At 35.6% G+C, this 17,963-nt stretch overlaps 3 protein-coding genes across 6 annotated transcripts; all 3 read left to right on the top strand.

The window, feature by feature from the left end:
• Positions 1 to 1,512: 1,512 nt before the first annotated feature.
• Positions 1,513 to 4,855, top strand: LOC102600750 (ABC transporter G family member 14-like). Of its 2 annotated transcripts, none has more exons than XM_006361166.2 (5): positions 1,513 to 1,809; positions 2,373 to 3,165; positions 3,343 to 3,519; positions 3,618 to 3,805; positions 3,990 to 4,855. In XM_006361166.2, exons 1-5 carry the CDS (start codon positions 1,633 to 1,635, stop codon positions 4,632 to 4,634), a joined length of 1,980 nt encoding a protein of 659 aa, XP_006361228.1. In that variant the 5' UTR covers positions 1,513 to 1,632; the 3' UTR covers positions 4,635 to 4,855. The 2 variants fall into 2 exon arrangements, with proteins under 2 accessions (XP_006361228.1, XP_006361227.1); XM_006361165.2 differs by having other exon boundaries at positions 3,334 to 3,519.
• A 720-nt stretch (positions 4,856 to 5,575) lies between these two features.
• LOC102600426 (upstream activation factor subunit UAF30-like) lies at positions 5,576 to 8,418 on the top strand. The gene is made up of 2 exons (XM_006361164.2): positions 5,576 to 5,948; positions 8,036 to 8,418. The coding sequence occupies exons 1-2, from the start codon at positions 5,706 to 5,708 to the stop codon at positions 8,159 to 8,161; spliced, it is 369 nt and encodes a 122-aa protein (XP_006361226.1). The 5' UTR covers positions 5,576 to 5,705; the 3' UTR covers positions 8,162 to 8,418.
• A 647-nt stretch (positions 8,419 to 9,065) lies between these two features.
• On the top strand, positions 9,066 to 16,863 carry LOC102599876 (F-box protein SKIP31-like). 3 transcript variants are annotated; one of them, XM_006361162.2, is made up of 9 exons: positions 9,066 to 9,297; positions 10,775 to 11,191; positions 11,352 to 11,425; positions 13,133 to 13,208; positions 14,086 to 14,196; positions 15,114 to 15,288; positions 15,398 to 15,519; positions 16,216 to 16,276; positions 16,359 to 16,863. In XM_006361162.2, exons 1-9 carry the CDS (start codon positions 9,223 to 9,225, stop codon positions 16,427 to 16,429), a joined length of 1,182 nt encoding a protein of 393 aa, XP_006361224.1. In that variant the 5' UTR covers positions 9,066 to 9,222; the 3' UTR covers positions 16,430 to 16,863. The 3 variants fall into 3 exon arrangements, with proteins under 3 accessions (XP_006361224.1, XP_006361225.1, XP_015170678.1); XM_006361163.2 differs by having other exon boundaries at positions 9,069 to 9,297; positions 10,790 to 11,191; XM_015315192.1 differs by having other exon boundaries at positions 9,210 to 9,297; positions 10,715 to 11,191.
• Positions 16,864 to 17,963: the final 1,100 nt, after the last annotated feature.

The raw sequence follows: 17,963 nt of genomic DNA, 5'->3' as shown, positions 1-17,963 counted from the left end.
CCCTCGATCACCCCCACCCATCCCTACCACACCACCCTTCCACCCCACAATTTTTTTTAAGTTTGTTTTAAAAAAAAAATTCAACGTCAAATTTTTATTTTTTCACCCCTACCCTCGATCCCTCCCCCCCAAAAAAAAAATAAAATTTAAGTTTTGTTTTAAAAAATATTTTCAATTTCAAAAATTATTTTCTATTCTAGTAAAAATAAAATATATTTCTCAAAAAAAATTCATTCATAAATCAAACACTAAAAATCTTTTCCGGAAAATATTTTCTACTCACCAATCAAACATGAGAAAATAAGTCAAAAATCTACTTGTTTTTTCAGAAAAACATTTTACTTCATACCAAACACACCCTTAATCATGTGTTCAATTTTTTTTCTCAATTATATTAAGGATGTAAAAGACTAAACAGACACTAATGATAGCTAGCATTTAACCTCTATGTATATGATATAAGTTTTTAGCAAAAAATGTGCTAATCACCCTTCGCTTAAGATCACTCCGCCCATGAATTGCTACTAGTGCGGAGCCACGTCATGCTAAAAAATGTGCTAATCACCCTTCGCTTAAGATCACTCCGCCCATGAATTGCTACTAGTGCGGAGCCACGTCATGCTAAAAAATGTGCTAATCACCCTTCGCTTAAGATCACTCCGCCCATGAATTGCTACTAGTGCGGAGCCACGTCATGCTAAAAAATGTGCTAATCACCCTTCGCTTAAGATCACTCCGCCCATGAATTGCTACTAGTGCGGAGCCACGTCATGCTAAAAAATGTGCTAATCACCCTTCGCTTAAGATCACTCCGCCCATGAATTGCTACTAGTGCGGAGCCACGTCATGCTAAAAAATGTGCTAATCACCCTTCGCTTAAGATCACTCCGCCCATGAATTGCTACTAGTGCGGAGCCACGTCATCATAGGTTGAAGGGTCAGTTAAACATCTGCCATCAAAAAATTATATTGTGCTTATCATAATATTTTTTTTGCTTAAATAAATCATTAGAAACAAAAAAAATTCCACCTCAAATCATTGAAAAATTTGTGTTATAAAATATGATTTTTCATCTTATTCTCACCGAATAAGTTCACTAGGAAAATGCATGATGGACAACACATTCTCATTAAAATATTGAAAATAGCCAATGAACATTTTTTTTCTCACTGATTCAATCAAAACATATGTAGCCATTACTGAAAAATGCCCGGTGGGAAAATAATGACTATTTAGTAGTTATGATAATTGATACCAAACACAAAATAATAAGCAAAAAACTCACTTATTTCCTCAAACAATATTTTGCCAGAAAATATTTTTCTTCGTACCAAACACAGCTAAGACGAAAACTAACATGAAGAATATTAGTATAATAAATTGATTGTGTTACAATACTTTAAGAAAGAGGTGAGAGCCCACAAGAAAAAGAAAGTGAAATAGTCATACTCCTTTGTGTGTCTTTCTTTCTTTATATATATATGGTTGTCCAATTCAACTTAACAATCTCAAGTTAAAACCAACTCTTTAACTTGTCCTTTCTAAGTGTTCTTTTTTTCTAGCCAAAACACAAGTATTAAAAAAAAAACCAAACATATATAGTCCAAGTTGTTTCAAGTATATTTGGCAATATGCATCTTCATTGTGTAGCACCAAACCCAGAAAAAGGTGGCACAGACTTGATGGAAGCTTCGACGAATTCGCCTAATTCGTCGAAGCAATATGACAAGTCATGTCTGGGTTTCCCTGTCCAGATCAAGTCACAACAATCTTTTTTACAGAAGGCCATGTACCCTATAACTTTGAAGGTCTATTTTTCTCTCTTGTTAACCTTTTAGTACTTACTTGTTGCTTTATACATGTAACAAGTAGATTGTGTCAGTTATGTGCTCTGATCTAGAGGCAGAGCTACATGTAGTTTAAAGGGGTAAATGAACATTTTTTGTCGGAAAATTATATTGTATAAATAGAGTAATAGAAGTTTTCTGACTCTGCTCTTATCGTAATTCTTTAGTGGTTCAATGTTATGTTGCTCGAACCTTCCCAAAAGTGTTGTAGGGCCCGTGCATGATCTAGGGGCGGAGCTAGGTAGGACTGAAGGGGTGGTTTGGATGCACCCTCTTTGATGGAAAATTGCCATGTTTATACATGGTTTAAATTACTTTTTTATATCTACATATATAGTAGAGTTTACTTTTTCATATTTTTTGAAACCCCTTAGTGAAATCCTGGCACTGGCACTAGCTAGATCATCACAAAATGTATAGGTTTTGGAGGATCCGACACACAGACACCCTGATGTATTTTTGAAAAGTCCGAGCAACATAGGTTCAATGTAATCTTTGCTTATGTCTTCATTTTAAATGTGCAGTTTGAAGAGATTGTTTACAAAATTAGTCAAGAAAACAAAGGAATGTGTTGTGGAGGACCATCAAACACAAAAGAAAAGACTATACTAAATGGAGTGACAGGCACTGTGTATCCAGGAGAGATGCTAGCTATGTTAGGTCCATCAGGTAGTGGCAAAACCACCCTCCTAACAGCACTAGGAGGGCGTCTTTCGGGTAAATTATCCGGGAAGATTACGTACAACAGTCAGCCATTCTCGGGTTCAATCAAACGTAGAACAGGATTCGTGTCACAAGATGATGTCCTGTATCCTCATCTTACAGTAATTGAAACACTTCTGTTCACAGCTCTGCTTAGGCTGCCACAAAGCCTCGATAGGGTCGAAAAAGTGAGACATGTAGAGCATGTTATTGCAGAACTTGGATTAAACAAGTGTAGAAACAGTATGATTGGAGGGTCATTGTTTAGAGGGATATCAGGTGGAGAGAAAAAAAGAGTTAGTATAGGTCAAGAAATGCTGATCAACCCGAGTATACTACTTTTAGACGAGCCAACTTCAGGACTTGATTCGACAACAGCACTCCGGATCCTTAACACTGTTAAACGACTAGCAAGTGGTGGTCGTACTGTGATCACAACGATCCATCAGCCGTCTAGTCGACTTTATCATATGTTTGATAAGGTAGTGTTGCTCTCTGAGGGATGTCCTATCTACTATGGTCCTGCATCAACTGCCTTGGAATACTTCTCCTCTATTGGTTTTTCCATATCCATCACTATCAATCCAGCTGATCTCTTACTCGATCTCGCGAATGGTAAATTAAAACATTCCACTTTAACACACTTGAAATGAACATGTTTCCACATAAATGCCAAATTCTGACAAAATTAAACATAAAGGATCCAATTTGGTGAAATACCTAGGGACAAACTCTTATGTTCCTTTCATTACGGTATTTCTGGCTTCTTAAAATCTATTATAGGTCTTTCAGGAATTGGACCGGAAACCAAGAATGCCAACGATCAAGGTGATAGTATTGAACAGGAAAAGAAGTTGGTGAGAGAAGCTCTCATCTCCGCGTATGAAAAGAACATTTCAACAAGGTTGAAAACTGAAGTATGCAGTTTAGATAACAGTAGTTACAGCTACACAAAGGATGTTTCTACAAGTAAGTTTCCAATTTACAATGAAAAAAAAGCAACTTCAAACCGTTCATCGCCTTTATTCAGTGCCTAATAATAGGTATCGTGGGGTCTATCGATGCAGGAAATGGTGTGAAATTAGAGCAATGGTGCACAAGTTGGATGCATCAATTCAAAATACTTCTTATGAGAGGGTTAAGGGAGCGAAGACACGAGAGCTTCAACAGGCTTAGGATCTTTCAAGTTATAAGTGTAGCATTTCTTGCAGGACTATTGTGGTGGCATACTCCAACATCCCACATTGAAGACCGAGTAAGACATTATCCGTTCACCTTATGTCATTTGCACATACGAAAACATATAATTTCCTATAATCTTTACGCTAGGTTGGTCAAGTAAACAGAGCTAATCTTTTGCCATTTCAACAATCAGGCTTTGTTACATGTTACAATATCCTAATAATAATAACAATGACACTTGATTTTCTGTTTTGCAGATTGCAATGTTGTTCTTTTTCGCGGTATTTTGGGGGTTCTATCCACTCTACAACGCAGTTTTCACATTTCCACAGGAAAGAAGAATGCTCATCAAAGAGAGATCATCAGGAATGTATCGTCTCTCGTCATATTTTCTTGCCAAAACTGTGGTAGATTTGCCTTTAGAACTAGCATTACCAACAGCATTTACGTTCATCCTTTACTGGATGGGAGGGCTCAAACCTGATCCAACTACCTTCATCCTATCTCTCCTAGTAGTCCTCTACAACGTCCTCGTTTCACAAAGCCTCGGACTAGCTTTTGGTGCCTTACTAATGGATGTTAAACAAGCCACTACATTAGCATCAGTAACAACATTAGTATTCCTAATTGCTGGAGGATACTACATTCAACAGATTCCTCCGTTCATCGTTTGGTTAAAATACTTGAGTTATAGTTACTATAGCTACAAGTTGCTTCTAGGGGTTCAATACAATGACAATGACTACTATGAATGTTCAAAAGGAGTCTATTGCCAAGTTGCAAACTTACCTGCCATTGAATCAGTAGGCTTAAACAATATGTGGATTGATGTCTCGGTCATGGCTGTGATGTTGGTAGGCTACAGAGTTGTGGCTTATCTAGCACTCACTCGTGTACGATGATGATTCGAAAATCGAAGAGGAAGATCACATAATTTAGGAGCAAAGTTGATAGAGTTCAATTTTTCTGCAACAAAGGAAGTAAGGATGTTAGATTTAGATTTGATCATGTAACACAAATTTTGATGTGCTGCTACTACTACTCTTGGCAATATTTTTGCATACAACTAACTTGGGAAAATTGAAATGCTTTGGAGAATAAATCTTTGCCCCTCTTTTGAGTATACTGAGTAAACAGACAATAATAGATTTTGTATAATGCAGAAGGTTTGACCGTTTGAAAGGGTTTAGAATATTCAACTATAAGAGGATAAGGATAGAGAAAGGAGAATGAAAAATGTAAATATAGAAATAATAATGTATGTTCATGTTAATCGTCATGATATAAATGAGAAAATAAGATAAATAACCACGGAAAAAAGGATACTACAATTACATAAAAACTATTCCATTTATCAATATAATGATCCTTACATATATTTCTACCTTTCATTTCAAATTTAACCATGCGATTTTTTAAAATATATATAGAACATTTTAAAGAAAAGTGAGGATCCCAAAAAATTAGGGCCCAAAATAATACTTTAGTAGCCTTATAGTCTAGTCGGCTTTGAGTTTAGATAGAAAATGCGAATACCTAATAGTTCAAGTATGAACCTCATAAAAAATGGCCATACAAATATATTTTTGACTATCATCTTTATAATATACGTATACTATACAGTGTATACACAATACATATAAGCAAAACACATAAATAATAGAGCAAATGCTATATATTTCGAGTCTTCGACCATATCATTATAAACTAGATAATCCAAGAGTACATTTAAATAAATTTTTCAACAAGTAACGGGTGAGAACCCAATTAAATTTTGAGTGACCCGACCCGAAGGCCTTCTTCCCACTAAATCAGCCCAACAGGTCAAAGTTTTTCAAAAAACACAGTAAAACCCGAAAAAGCAAAATTTTCCACTTTAAAATACGAATTTGCCATTCCTTCGTACCAAAAACCTCGAGTTTACCATTTCTCCATTGTTAGCTTCTAGGGTTTTGCAGAATCCAAGGAAAACCATGGCATCATCTTCTAGGGTTTTCGGAAACTATTGCCGAACTCTAATGGCTGCTGCAAAGACCTCCACCGGAAAGATACCTCCGGCCACCTCAACAACCGCGGCTGGAAAAGGTCGTTCTAAAGGCATACTGAAACCTCAACCGATTTCACCTGCTCTACAAAAATTTGTCGGTACTTCTGAAATCGCACGTACTGATGCTGTTAAGAAAATCTGGGATTACATCAAAACCAATAACCTTCAGGTCCACTTTCCATTTCCTCTTTATGTTACTTATGATAGAGAATAAACCTTTGCATGTTGATAGTATTGTTCTATGGAGTAGCCTTTTTTGTAAAAATGTAACTGGGAAGTTGTTAAGGATTCGAGGTGTGAAAATAGACTCTTTGCTAAAATGAGGGTTTTCGCTTGAGCTATGTCAAGTATGGATACCTGGTGTTTGTATCAGCTATATCAACTACAATGTCGTAAAATGCAAATGTTAGTATAGATGTATAGTAACTAGCACATTAGATGATAAAATAAAAGAAGTTATTTAAGATGGTTTACCATATCCTAGCAGAAATGCAAATGCACAGCTTTGTAGGTGTGACAGTATGACGATTTGAGGTGCTAAAAGTGACGTGTATAGCTAACATGGTACGGGAAGATATTGCGTTTGCTTTTAATGAAACAATTTTCACAGGGATGATTGTTTTTCCTTGTGCTTGTGGAAGATGTATCAACAATTAACAATATAGTAGTGACTGCTCTAGAATGTCAGATGCAATTAACGATCAGTCTGTTGTCTGTTCCTTTGACTAGCTTTCTTGGTTATAAGATAGTTGAGCCTTTTTGCTCAATCAATATTAGATGGAGCCCCCAAGGTCTAGCTCAAGTGGCAAAAGGTGGAGGATTTGTGGCTTAGGTCGCAGGTTCAAGCCCCACACCATGCAAAGCAAAGCCCGGTATTTAAGTGGAGAAGGGTAGAGGGGCGGGCCCATTATCCACCGAGTTTAGAAGGCTGTGATTGGTCCAAAGGGCGGGTCATAGACGGATTTCTCGGTTATCAAAAAAAAAAAAAAATTAGATGGAAATTTTAACAGTCTTGGAAAGTCTAGTTGTTTCTGCGAGATTAGGAAGTCTTACAAATGATTTGAAAATATGCACTGGATCAAAAGATATTGTTGTTTTTCCTATCTAGTAGACTGGCTGATAATGGAACAAAGGACCCTGTGAGAGTAGACTACAAGAGGGTGAGGGATCCGAAGGGATCTTGACATTTTGGCATTGAGGTTGTAAGACCTCTGTTATGAGTTAGGCTACTGATTGACATGGTAATGAATAAACTGGTTGGTAGGATATCGTCTTCTGCTATTTCAAAATGTATGATAATTTGATCAGTATAGACTTTGCGGCAATTTATATGAAGAAGTAGGATGCCCATGGCTTGGGGCCCTGGAATACTATGATGTCTGATTTGATTGCCATGTGCTGAATAATGAATGAGCTTTTGTTCTCAAGCTACGTCAACACTTTGTATGACCAGCTGGGGCATCCTTTATAAGGCCAAGCTGTAAATAATTGCTGATATAATACACCAGCAGTCAAGCATGTATAACAACCTATGCCAATTTTCAGAGTTAAAAGTATAATTTCGTTGTGGATATATTTATGAGATATTCCTTAAAGTATATTTGATGGAAAAGCAAAACACAATGCAGCCAAACATGATTCTCTATATTACCCATTTGCTTACCCTCCTACTATATTTTTTTTTGAAATTGGTAACTTTACCCTCTTATTTTTCTATGTTAGTTTTCTTGTAAAAGATGCTTTTTCATGTTAGTTCATTTGTTTGAGATACAAAGAACAGCAACAGTTTTTAGGGCAGAGTTTTGTCCGCTTGTTCATATTGAAATTTGGTATTGTTTCATCAAAATGCAGTAATGTAGTTAACATGCGACTGATCAACAATCACCAACACTTGGGGTTCTAGGAAAAATATTACACTATGGCCTTTGAGATGATGATTTATAATCATTTAGCATTCCTTCTACTAGTTGTTTGAGGCATAGATTTATTGTGAGTGTTGTTATAACAAGATGATTTGTCATTGATTTCTTCAAACTATCATAATTATTGAATTTTTTAGTTTCTTATCAGGTTGAGGACAATCCACATCCTTCTAATGTTTGAGAAAAAAAAGTTTTCTTTAGTTAATAGTTATTATCTAATCTGAGTCGACAAATGTTTAATCCATTTGAACAAATGTGTGAAGTAGGTTGTGTACTCATATACAATATATACACCCTTTAGTTTCTTTTGACAAGTAAAATTCATGATCTGCAGAACCCTGCAAACAAGAAGGAGATAAATTGCGATGACAAGCTGAAGACGATATTTGCTGGCAAGGACAAAGTTGGGTTTCTAGAGATTGCAAAGCTGCTATCCTTTCATTTTCAAAAGGCTTCTTAAGTTTCCCAATTTGCAGTTCCTGTAAACATTAGGGGCTTTTCTTGGTACTGAACATTGTAGTTAGTAACTTCTCCTTTCTGTATCCCTTCACTCTGGTTGTGAGTTGTGGTGCACAGATCTGAAATTGGAAGCTTGCAGTGTTTTATGCCTGCAATGATCCACATTTTCTTTTTCCTGTTATTCACTTTGTTCCTTGCTGTATTTTCGACTGAGCCGGATTTAATCAAGTGACATCCACAGTTCATATAGCTGATTCTTACTTTCTCAGGATTGATGCGTGGTAATAATTGTAGTTGTTCCTTATTATTAGTAGGTTCTTGGATGTTTTTTTTTTGTGTTAAATCAAATACATTATCAGCCTATTTGATTATTTACTAAAACCCTCCAGTGGAGAGGAAGGATGAATTGTTAGTGTTGATGTAGAAGATACAATTGTAGGACATGTATTTAGGTTCTTGATTAGGTAATTTTATAGCATAATTACACTTATACACATGTGTATCTAAAAAGCCTAGCCCGTTGAAAAATTGAGGTTTGCTTTGCCAGAGATTGCCATCTTCACACACACTTAACATACCCTTTACGTATCTTTCATACAGTTGGCCAATGTTGTGCACATACGATTTGAAAACGCATATATTGGATCCAGTTTGCCACATATATAGTTGGTGTCTTTATATACAATTACATATATCTAACTTTTGCTTTGAAAATACGTACATTCACATATAATTAATCACACATAAACACATACATAGATATATAACTTTTGGACCAAATTGAACCAAATTCCATAATTAAGGATCATTTTGATAATTTTCTCCATAAAAATCACTCCTCATCGGGCCCATATACCCGGATACATCCAACCCGACCCGACCTCGATACCTTTCTCTTAGACTCTTACGCTACCCAAACAACTGAACACCCCTCTCTCCTTTTCTATCAATGACTCTCCGATTCAATCCACCGGTTAGATTAGCCGACGTCATTAGCCGGTCGCCGGCGTTCAGTTACCGGCCAAACCAGCACTTATATATTCGACCTTTTAGGCTACAGTCATGGTAATCTCTGACGATGAGGATGAATCACTCGCTCAATTCCTCGAATCCGAAGTTCTCGCTTTCTCCGATCAGGTAATTTATAATATTTACCTCGCTCGATAAATCTCAATTATTTTGGGAAGATGAATACTATGCAACTATTCTGCTATATTCGTTAGGTGAATTCAAATTTACTATACTTACTCTTTTAGCTGGGTTTTGGATTGGCTATGCTCGGCTAATATTGGTGTTGATGTTTTTTTTTTCTTGGACCTCAATCGTTGTATTGTAGTATTATAGTTCTTGTGCTGCTACTATCTGTTATTCCTTGGTATCTGTAATCGGAAACAACTTCTCTTGAGAAGTTTTTTGCAACAAATGATTTTCCAAAAAGCTTTTCCTTTTTGAAGTGGTTTGCACTCATTTTTTCACTGAATAGTAAAGAAAAGAATACAACAATTTGAATAGTTTCATTTTAAAACAATCTGAATGTCTTGTGTGTTACATCTTTTGCTATAATATACTGTTACATTTTGTTTCCTCTTTTGCCGCTGTGATGGATTATGGGATATTGTTATTTTTTACGAGGGTAGTACGATTCATTTCTACGAAAAGAAATGGGCAAAAGGTTACCCTCGGGGGCCGGGGCTATGGTCTAGTGCTAGAGCGCAATGTGATATGTGTGAGAACTGAGATGGTCGTTGTTACGTGTTTGACCCCTGCCTTAGACAACAGTTTGGTATCTAAGTGGAGAAGTTTAGAGCGGCGGGCCCATTATTCACCGAGTTTCGAACCTTGAACACCCCTGGTTTTCGGAAATTTCTGGGTTATAAAACGAAGGGAAGGCAAAAGGTTATCATGTGCCAATATATTTTTTTACTCTCTTTCATAAAAAGAATGTTCGATCAAATTAGGAGGGTCAATGCATTTACTTTTACTCGTGGACTTGAGCATTGACCTTTTATTTTTGTTGAACTAAGATTTATATATTTTTATTCGGCATAAAAGATTACTATAAGTCACATTCTTCTTACAGTAGATTAGTCATCCTTCCTAATTTATATGACAAATCTTTTCTTCTTGTACTGACACAACATGTTCGATACATTTCCACTCCTATATAACTTTTATAACTTTCAAGAATTCAAATTCATTGAACTATTCAAAATATAAACTTCGATGTTATGTTTTCTGCCAAACTGACTTTTCAACAGCTACTTTGATATTTTCTTCCTTTATCACTACCATAATATAGAAGTAAGATTAACATATTAAATTCCATTTTCAGTCAAATACAAACAATGAAATGGTGAGAGTGATATTGAAATATGCTCCACAGAATTGTAATAAAAGATAATTGTTAATTTTTTTTGCTCTCCAAATTGTAGTAGGCGCCACATAAAAAAGAACAAGAATCAGTAAAATTGCAATCTGTAACCCGTAATCTTAAAATCCGCGTCTCTATGAGTGTACAGAGTAGTTATTGATATTTCTGACTTTGTGTTACTAGGCACGAGATGGTACTGTTTGCTGTATTTGGGGATGGATTTAATTGAAGTTTAGTAATTAGGTTGATATGGTTCAGGATGAATGGAAGCAACTGGAAGTTGAGGACGATAATGATAAGTTTGGCGTAGAAGAGGATCATGTGACTGAGAAATTAAGAGATGTGAAGGATGAGGGGAAAGAGGCGGCGCGAGAGGAGGAGGAAAATAGAGGAGCAAAACGGATGAAATTTGAGGAAAAACAGGGGGAGAAAAAGGTAAATGCATTATTATCATCTGAATCTCTTGCATTGCCAATTGAATTTAAAGATGAAGGTGAATGTGCATCTTCACCTGCAAAGATGTGTGAGACTCTTATGGGTAAGTGTGATGGTGCTAGTACCAACAACATAGGACGTGCTCCAAGGTCAATAGAAGCTGGTATTCTCAGCAAAATCCCTCCTGAGTTGCTCCATCACATTCTCAAGTTCCTTTCCTCAGAGGTAATTCATGTTGTTTCAGTTTTATTTGCTCATCATATTATAACCTATACAGAGGACTGAAAAAGAAAGGATAATAAGAGCCATTTTTATGCTTTTGTGTGCCCATGGTTATTTCATATTGACCAAATTTTTTTTTTTTTTAATTTATGGCAATGTGCAGGATCTTGTTGCATGTTCATTGGTCTGTAAGTTTCTAAATGGTGTTGCTTCTGATGAATCCTTATGGCGTCAGCTGTAAGTACAATGCATTTTGCATTTTCCCCTTCAACTCCTCCTTTTTCATAGTCTCTTCATTCATGCTGCATATGCTTATCTATTATCTATGTGTCTTGGTGTTATAGGTTGTACTAGTATTTTTTTTACTTTATTTTCTTGAAAAGGGTGGGTTCGGGCCAACTTTTGCGTACCTTGATTGCTCGTTCAGGTACGTGCTATCTCTTACACCAACATAGGTATTGAGAGTGCATGTACCAAGTAACTCTAGCCACCAAATCTTATATAAACAGGAAGAAACCATCTAGTATGTTTTGTCTCTCTTGAGAGTTGAACCTTGGTCTCCAAAGTTTTAACCCACTTTAGTATTACTATGCCTTACACTTGGTTGCTTGTACTAGTATTCATACTGTCACACCCCTCTTTATTCGATTGAGGGTTTTTTCATTTGAAGTGACGGTTTTGAAAAAGGGTTTATTTATTTATTTAGAGTCTGCACTTGGAATTGAGTTTTTTAGTGTTCAAAGTCACCTTATGAATCTCTAATAAAAAAGACGTGACTTTTGTTTTTTGGTCTGCTAAAATTAGTTACTGGGTAAGTAATTTTGTTGGTCGGGGAAGGTGTGAGTCACCCTTGAGTCCCATGGTTTTAGTACGATTGCTTCATTGAATTTTATTTGGCTAAAAATAATATTTGGACAAAACAATATTGCGTTGGCCGCTTATTTTACAAAATTGGTTGTCTTTTTTTGGTGTTCCAAGTCACCTTATGAATACCTAATAAAAAAGAAATGACTTTATTTTTTGGTCTGCGAAAATAAAAGACCGGGTAAGAAATTATAGAGGACCAGGAAGAACGGATCAAATATTGAGACTTGAGAGGATAAGGATAAAATACTACTTGTGATCTCAGAAAACCTGAAATGGACGTTTGCGGCTCTTGGCCATTGGCCCAAGCTTGCCACAATTGTGCCTTAACATGTCTCAACATCTGATTTTCCTAGACACTGGCCGACTCTCTTGCTGTTAATTCAGCTGGAGTTTCTACTAGGCTCACCACATGGAAGAGCACCAATGACGACCAATATCAAATCTGTGGTGAGCCAGCTAGACACTCCAGCTGAATTGACAGCAAGAGAGTCAGCCAGTGTCGAGGAAAATCAGATGCTGAGACATGTTATGGCACAATTGTGGCATGCCTGGGCCAATGGCCAAGAGCCGCCAACGTCCATTCCAGGTTTTCTGAGATCACAAGTATCCGATCCTCATTCTCTCAAGTCTCGATATCTGATCCATTCTCCCCGGGGTATGATCCCTTCGACAACTATGGGTCTAGACCATCAACAACGTGCCATCTAGAAATAATCCCACTATCACTACTTTCTTGCAAATTGATATTTCAAAGGAGAGACTTTCTTGCAAATCCATCATTCTTCACGAGTAATTTAAATTGACAAAATGTGATTTACTTTGCATACATTTAGTTTTAATTCGTTAAAAAAGAGGGTTGACTTAGTATTTTTACACTTATTAATTTGTATTGAATCTTGTACCTTTTCCATGCCCTAAAGTCCTCATTCATTCAAATTATTTGCTCAACTTTTTGACGACCTAATGTGTTAACCCTTGTTATTCTTTTACTGATTCATACTTTGGTAAAAATTAGAAGTTCAGAATATCTTTCTCATCCATTTGACTTCGGTGTTTCTTGATAAAAATTTGGTACAGGTATTGCTTGCGATGGGGTTTGGTGCTCCCAACAAAAAAGCCACGGGAGTGTGCTTGGAAAAAGCTTTACATCAAGGTATCTTTTATTCGAATGTGAAATTTTCACTTGTCATCGACCAAGCACTTCAGCTAACCTAATTATGTTTTACATCTAACTCGCAAATTGTATTCTCTACATCATAGTGTAAATTGGAAGTTAAAAACTTATAATTTTATAGCTAAGTAGATCCCAGTGTAAGTTGAATGTTTGGGTGGCATTTGGGTAAGGGTTTGGTTTAGTTGTAAAATGACTGGTTTTGGAAGTGTGTCTGGGAACTTTTCTAGGAAAACTAATCATGTGTTGGAAAAGTATTTAAAAAATTCAGCTTATGTGGTTTTGAAGACTAAATCCTGAAACAAAAATCAACAACCCAATTTTCCCAAACCAAAATATTGCTGTTTCTGAAATAGTCTGATTCAATCAATTGGTTTCATAAAGAAAACCTTTTCCAAACACATCGAAGTCCTAATTGAACAGCAGAATTGATTTTAACAAATGTTACCCAAACATGTAAACCAATTGTCGAAAAGTTAGGCCAGAACCAAATTCAAATGCCAAATGGGTCGATTAGGCTGAGTAACATTTGCTAGCTTGTTATAATTTTTAAAGTAAAGATGATTTTCTTGTGGAATTGAGAGGCTTAAAAGGGAAACATCATTATCAAATTAGGAAAAGGACTAAAGGGATGTAATTTCTCATTTCTGTCACCAAGAATGGCTGGATTTAACCCCCCAAAAAAAGATATTTTTCTTATTCAGAGAAAAAGGTCAATTAATGGGATCTTGAAAGAAATGGAGAGAGCAAGCTGCAAAGTGAGCGATTCGCTTCTTGGAATTTTTCGTTAGTTGCGAAATGGTGTATGCATCTTGTAGATTAAATTTACTTTAGATAAAAAGAAATGGATTCTCTGCAGCGTGATTCAGATGACATGGTGGAGTTCGTCAGGAATTGCCCAATGGAATTGAAGGAGTATTACATCCAAATGCAAGCTGCTAAAAGAAGCGAAGCCCCTCTTCCTTCTCAGGTGATTAGTTTTCTTTGTATTTGAAGCTTCTAGTTGCTTCATCCAAACCTGAATATAATCACAAATAATCCTGAATTTATTGACTGGATTTATAGGATAAAGTTTTTACTCGATAAATTATATTTGGGTGGATGTATTTTGCTCTTTTCTTTTTTAAACTTGGGGGTAAGGTGAGGCCCAAGGATCAAAGGTTATGGATGTGTAAGGAAAGGGCGTTGTGAGAATTGGATGTTGCATCTCTGATATTTAGGTATGTGTTTCTTGAATGACTCACTGATTGAGATTTTTATTAACATTTTCTAGTGTTTCTTGTGGGAACTTTCTGAATTTCATTTTTGGGCTTTCTTGTTTTCGTTTTTGTATAAATCTTGTTTGGGTGGAGTATTTTCTTTCATGCATCAACCATTCCTCTTAAACAAGGCAGTGGAGAACTGTTGATATTCCATAGAAATATCCAAAACAGAAACTGAAATTTAAAACACAGAAGGGATTGGGGGAATAAATGGTAATAGGACCTAAAAAATATCTCAAACAAAGTTGCAAACCTATTGGAGTATATGACAATTCAAAATACCGAAGAGAAGGAAGGATTCTAGGTTATTTTAATTAGGTGATTAGCCAGCTGAGAAGTAGTTTGTGCTATCTGTATTAATTGAGAAACTCCACTAGAAGTTGAGTGAATGCAGTAGATTGAGGGGACATTTCCTGTATCCTTGAGTTTGCACATTTACTTAACTCAATGTGTTTCATGAAAATAAACACCAAACAAAAGATAAAAATATAAGTATTGGGAACTGATCCATCCCACATCCTAAAATTTGCATTTTGGTGCATACGACAAGAATCATCTATGGTATCACGTATCAAAAAAATAATCTTCTATGGTATTCGTCTTACCTTCTGACTTTAATATACAGATAAATGATGACCGTATGATTCTCGATAAGACCGTTGCTGATCAAGTCTCTATTTGGAAAAAAAGCAAAGGTCTTGGTGATAATGTGGTCAATGGTCATGCCTGCTCTGGAGAGACATGCGCTTACCATCAAATTGGCGATGTATTTGTCTGTGAAAAAACTGGAAACGTTCATGGTAAGAAAATGTTTGCAACAGTGCAAACCAGTCATTCGATAATTCGAAAGATGAATCCCTGTGGGTGATTGCTTTGTAATTATTGGTTTTCTCTTGTGTATTGGTGCAGTTTGTGATGACACATGCAGGGAAGTTGTACTGGATCCTACAAATGGTCTGCTGGTGTGCACTATTTCAGGCCACTGTTTTGATAGTATGCTGTTGTCACCAGATGAAATGGAACCAGATGTGGTAAGAACCTAGTGGTAGCTTACAGCGATTCTGGAATTCACTATTTTTTTAAACAGTGTGAACGGTCAACTTAAGGACACATGAAAAGTTTGTGTGCCAATTTTTGGAATTTTCTTAGAATAAGTAAACAATGATTATACTGACGTGCCGAAGTTCACTTGTTTCTGAAGGTGATAAAGTGTGCTATTCTTCTAAAAAGAAGTGTTGCAATTCTAAAATGAAAATCGTGTCTATATGTAGATGTCTGGTATATCTTTTTCACTTTGATATAATCTGAGTTAGAGAAAAGGTATAAACAATCAGTCAATTGTTTGTTGGATTGCGTTTTGTTAGTGGCCTTTACCCTCAGATCCTAACTCCCATAGGAGTGATATCTCCATGTCCATCCATCCAGGAATCTCTTAGTTATCATTTGCAGCAGCTACGATTATGTAACGTCTTAGTGTACGCATAGGTTGTTAATAACTAGTTTTAATAGATGAGGGTCTAATACATCTGGCAGTATAGTTTTATGTCAAAATATAATGAGCCTCGAAAAACATCTAGTAGCATCTCACTACTATGCTATATTTGCATCCATGTAAAAAAATACTTTAGTGATCTTAAAGTACAATGTTTTAAATACTTGTTTCTATAATATGTAAATCATTATAGTGAACTTTAGCTAATTTTTCCCTTTTGTTTGTTGAAATATAGGACCAACAACAAGCTGGTACGACAGACGAAGCAGAACCGCTCATGGGCTCGGGTCTTTTTGGTATGTTAGTTGTAATTCTGTCTTCTGGTTTATTAATCACTCAACTCCTTTTCACCTTCTTTTTCTGCTTATACTACTTCAGCTCGAGCCTATTTACTGGGGTATAACTGCCATGACGACAAGGAACTGAAAGATGCTTTGCGCTTTTGCTGATTCAACTGTTTATCACCGTTGAAGGCTGTGGTGGGTTGGTAAGGTTCCTTCCACCTTGAACTAAAGGTCTCAAACTCGAGTTTTGGAAACATGGAACGTCTTGGTAGGAAGCACTTTACTCCCCTCCTAGCGTACCTTTCCAGCACGCTCGGGTTAGTCTGCTGGATTTTCTCCATGTTCAGAGAAGGAATAATTACAGTTTAGTCTATCATGTAATTGTAGATTATATAATTTTATGTAGTATAGATTAATTAATTTAAGTTGTTACAAGGCTTATATAGTTTTGCACTTAATATTCTCCTGCATCTGGTTGTGGCTTTTCTCTAATGACCTATCATTAGAGAAAGAAACATAAAGTTTAATTTCTATTTAGTATAAGGTATAGGCTTGAATTGTGGAGAGGTGTTCAAAACTCAAAGGTTGAAAATAAAAAAAAGATTTATTTGGGGAACAAGTCAAATAATAAAAGTCAATTTGCTATGAAAAAGGTTGACCATAAAGACTCTTTGAAATAATAAATACTTCTAGGTATAGGGTTAATAGTAATTTAGGTCTCTTAGTTATTAAGTTATAATTTTAGTCCTTGTGATATTAGATTAAATATATTTAATCTTTAATCAATTGAAACACGCACTTTTGATTCCTTTTGTTTATGAATATTTCACACATTTACTATGATTATCAATTGCTCCACCACGTAACTACTTGTGTACGATGTTAAGCTTTTGAGTTTCACTTGAACTATTAGGCATGTAAATTTTTTATCTGAACTATCACCAAATATTTATCGGAATACACACTAGAATTATCATTTGCTCACTTATCCTATCTAAAATATAACCATTGTTCAAGTAGGAGAAGTGAAAAATCAGTAATTTAGGTGTGTTTTAATAACCATTTGGTGATAGTTGAGATATAAAACTCAAAAAGTTGAAATACTTTAATTGTATTTTTGACCTTTAACTCGATTTTGACAATAATATAGTTCTAAAAATATTTCAAACATAACATGTTCCTAAATATAAGGACCAAAAACACACTTCAATTATAAAAGGTTAAATGCGTTTTTCACGAGGATTAAATTTGAATTCACCAATAATTAATAGACCAAAAGTGCCATTTAATTTTGCCTTCTAGGTAATATATTTATGTAAAATTTTGAAAAACTAGAAATTCTAGAGGAGAAAAATATTGAACACCTCAATTAATAGTAATTAATTAATCACCTCATAAATGGTGTAATTAACACGCGGAAAATATTTAAAAGAGTAAAATGGCTTATAAATACTCATCCATATCCACTCTTGTCAAATTCTTCCTTCAATTAATTAATATACACTTTTTTTTTTTTATCTTCATAAGGAAATCTGTAAGGACCCTCTCCACTTCATGAATTTTCTTTTTTTATTGTTAGTTTATATGAATTTTCCTTAGACTCCACCGGTGGGATTACATTGGTTTTGTTGTTGTTGTGGTTAATGTATATGAATTTTCGAGGTTGGTTTTTTTTTTTTTTTTTTTTTTGTTTTAGAAG

Source organism: Solanum tuberosum, unplaced genomic scaffold, assembly GCF_000226075.1.
Source record: "Solanum tuberosum cultivar DM 1-3 516 R44 unplaced genomic scaffold, SolTub_3.0 scf00341, whole genome shotgun sequence".
NCBI classification, from domain to species: Eukaryota; Viridiplantae; Streptophyta; class Magnoliopsida; order Solanales; family Solanaceae; genus Solanum; species Solanum tuberosum.
Note: the sequence above shows the minus strand (reverse complement) of the source record. Positions and strands in the feature narration are given on the sequence as shown.

Bases quoted from the DNA above. Each gene is read 5' to 3' on its own strand.
- LOC102600750 (XM_006361165.2), top strand. From the start codon at position 1,633: ATGCATCTTCATTGTGTAGCACCAAACCCAGAAAAAGGTGGCACAGAC. The intron at 3,166-3,333 runs GTAAATTAAAAC...AATCTATTATAG, and splicing joins CTTACTCGATCTCGCGAATG to GTCTTTCAGGAATTGGACCG. The intron at 3,806-3,989 runs GTAAGACATTAT...TCTGTTTTGCAG, and splicing joins CATCCCACATTGAAGACCGA to ATTGCAATGTTGTTCTTTTT.
- LOC102600426 (XM_006361164.2), top strand. From the start codon at position 5,706: ATGGCATCATCTTCTAGGGTTTTCGGAAACTATTGCCGAACTCTAATG. The intron at 5,949-8,035 runs GTCCACTTTCCA...CATGATCTGCAG, and splicing joins TCAAAACCAATAACCTTCAG to AACCCTGCAAACAAGAAGGA.
- LOC102599876 (XM_006361162.2), top strand. From the start codon at position 9,223: ATGGTAATCTCTGACGATGAGGATGAATCACTCGCTCAATTCCTCGAA. The intron at 11,192-11,351 runs GTAATTCATGTT...GGCAATGTGCAG, and splicing joins TCAAGTTCCTTTCCTCAGAG to GATCTTGTTGCATGTTCATT. The intron at 13,209-14,085 runs GTATCTTTTATT...GATTCTCTGCAG, and splicing joins GGAAAAAGCTTTACATCAAG to CGTGATTCAGATGACATGGT.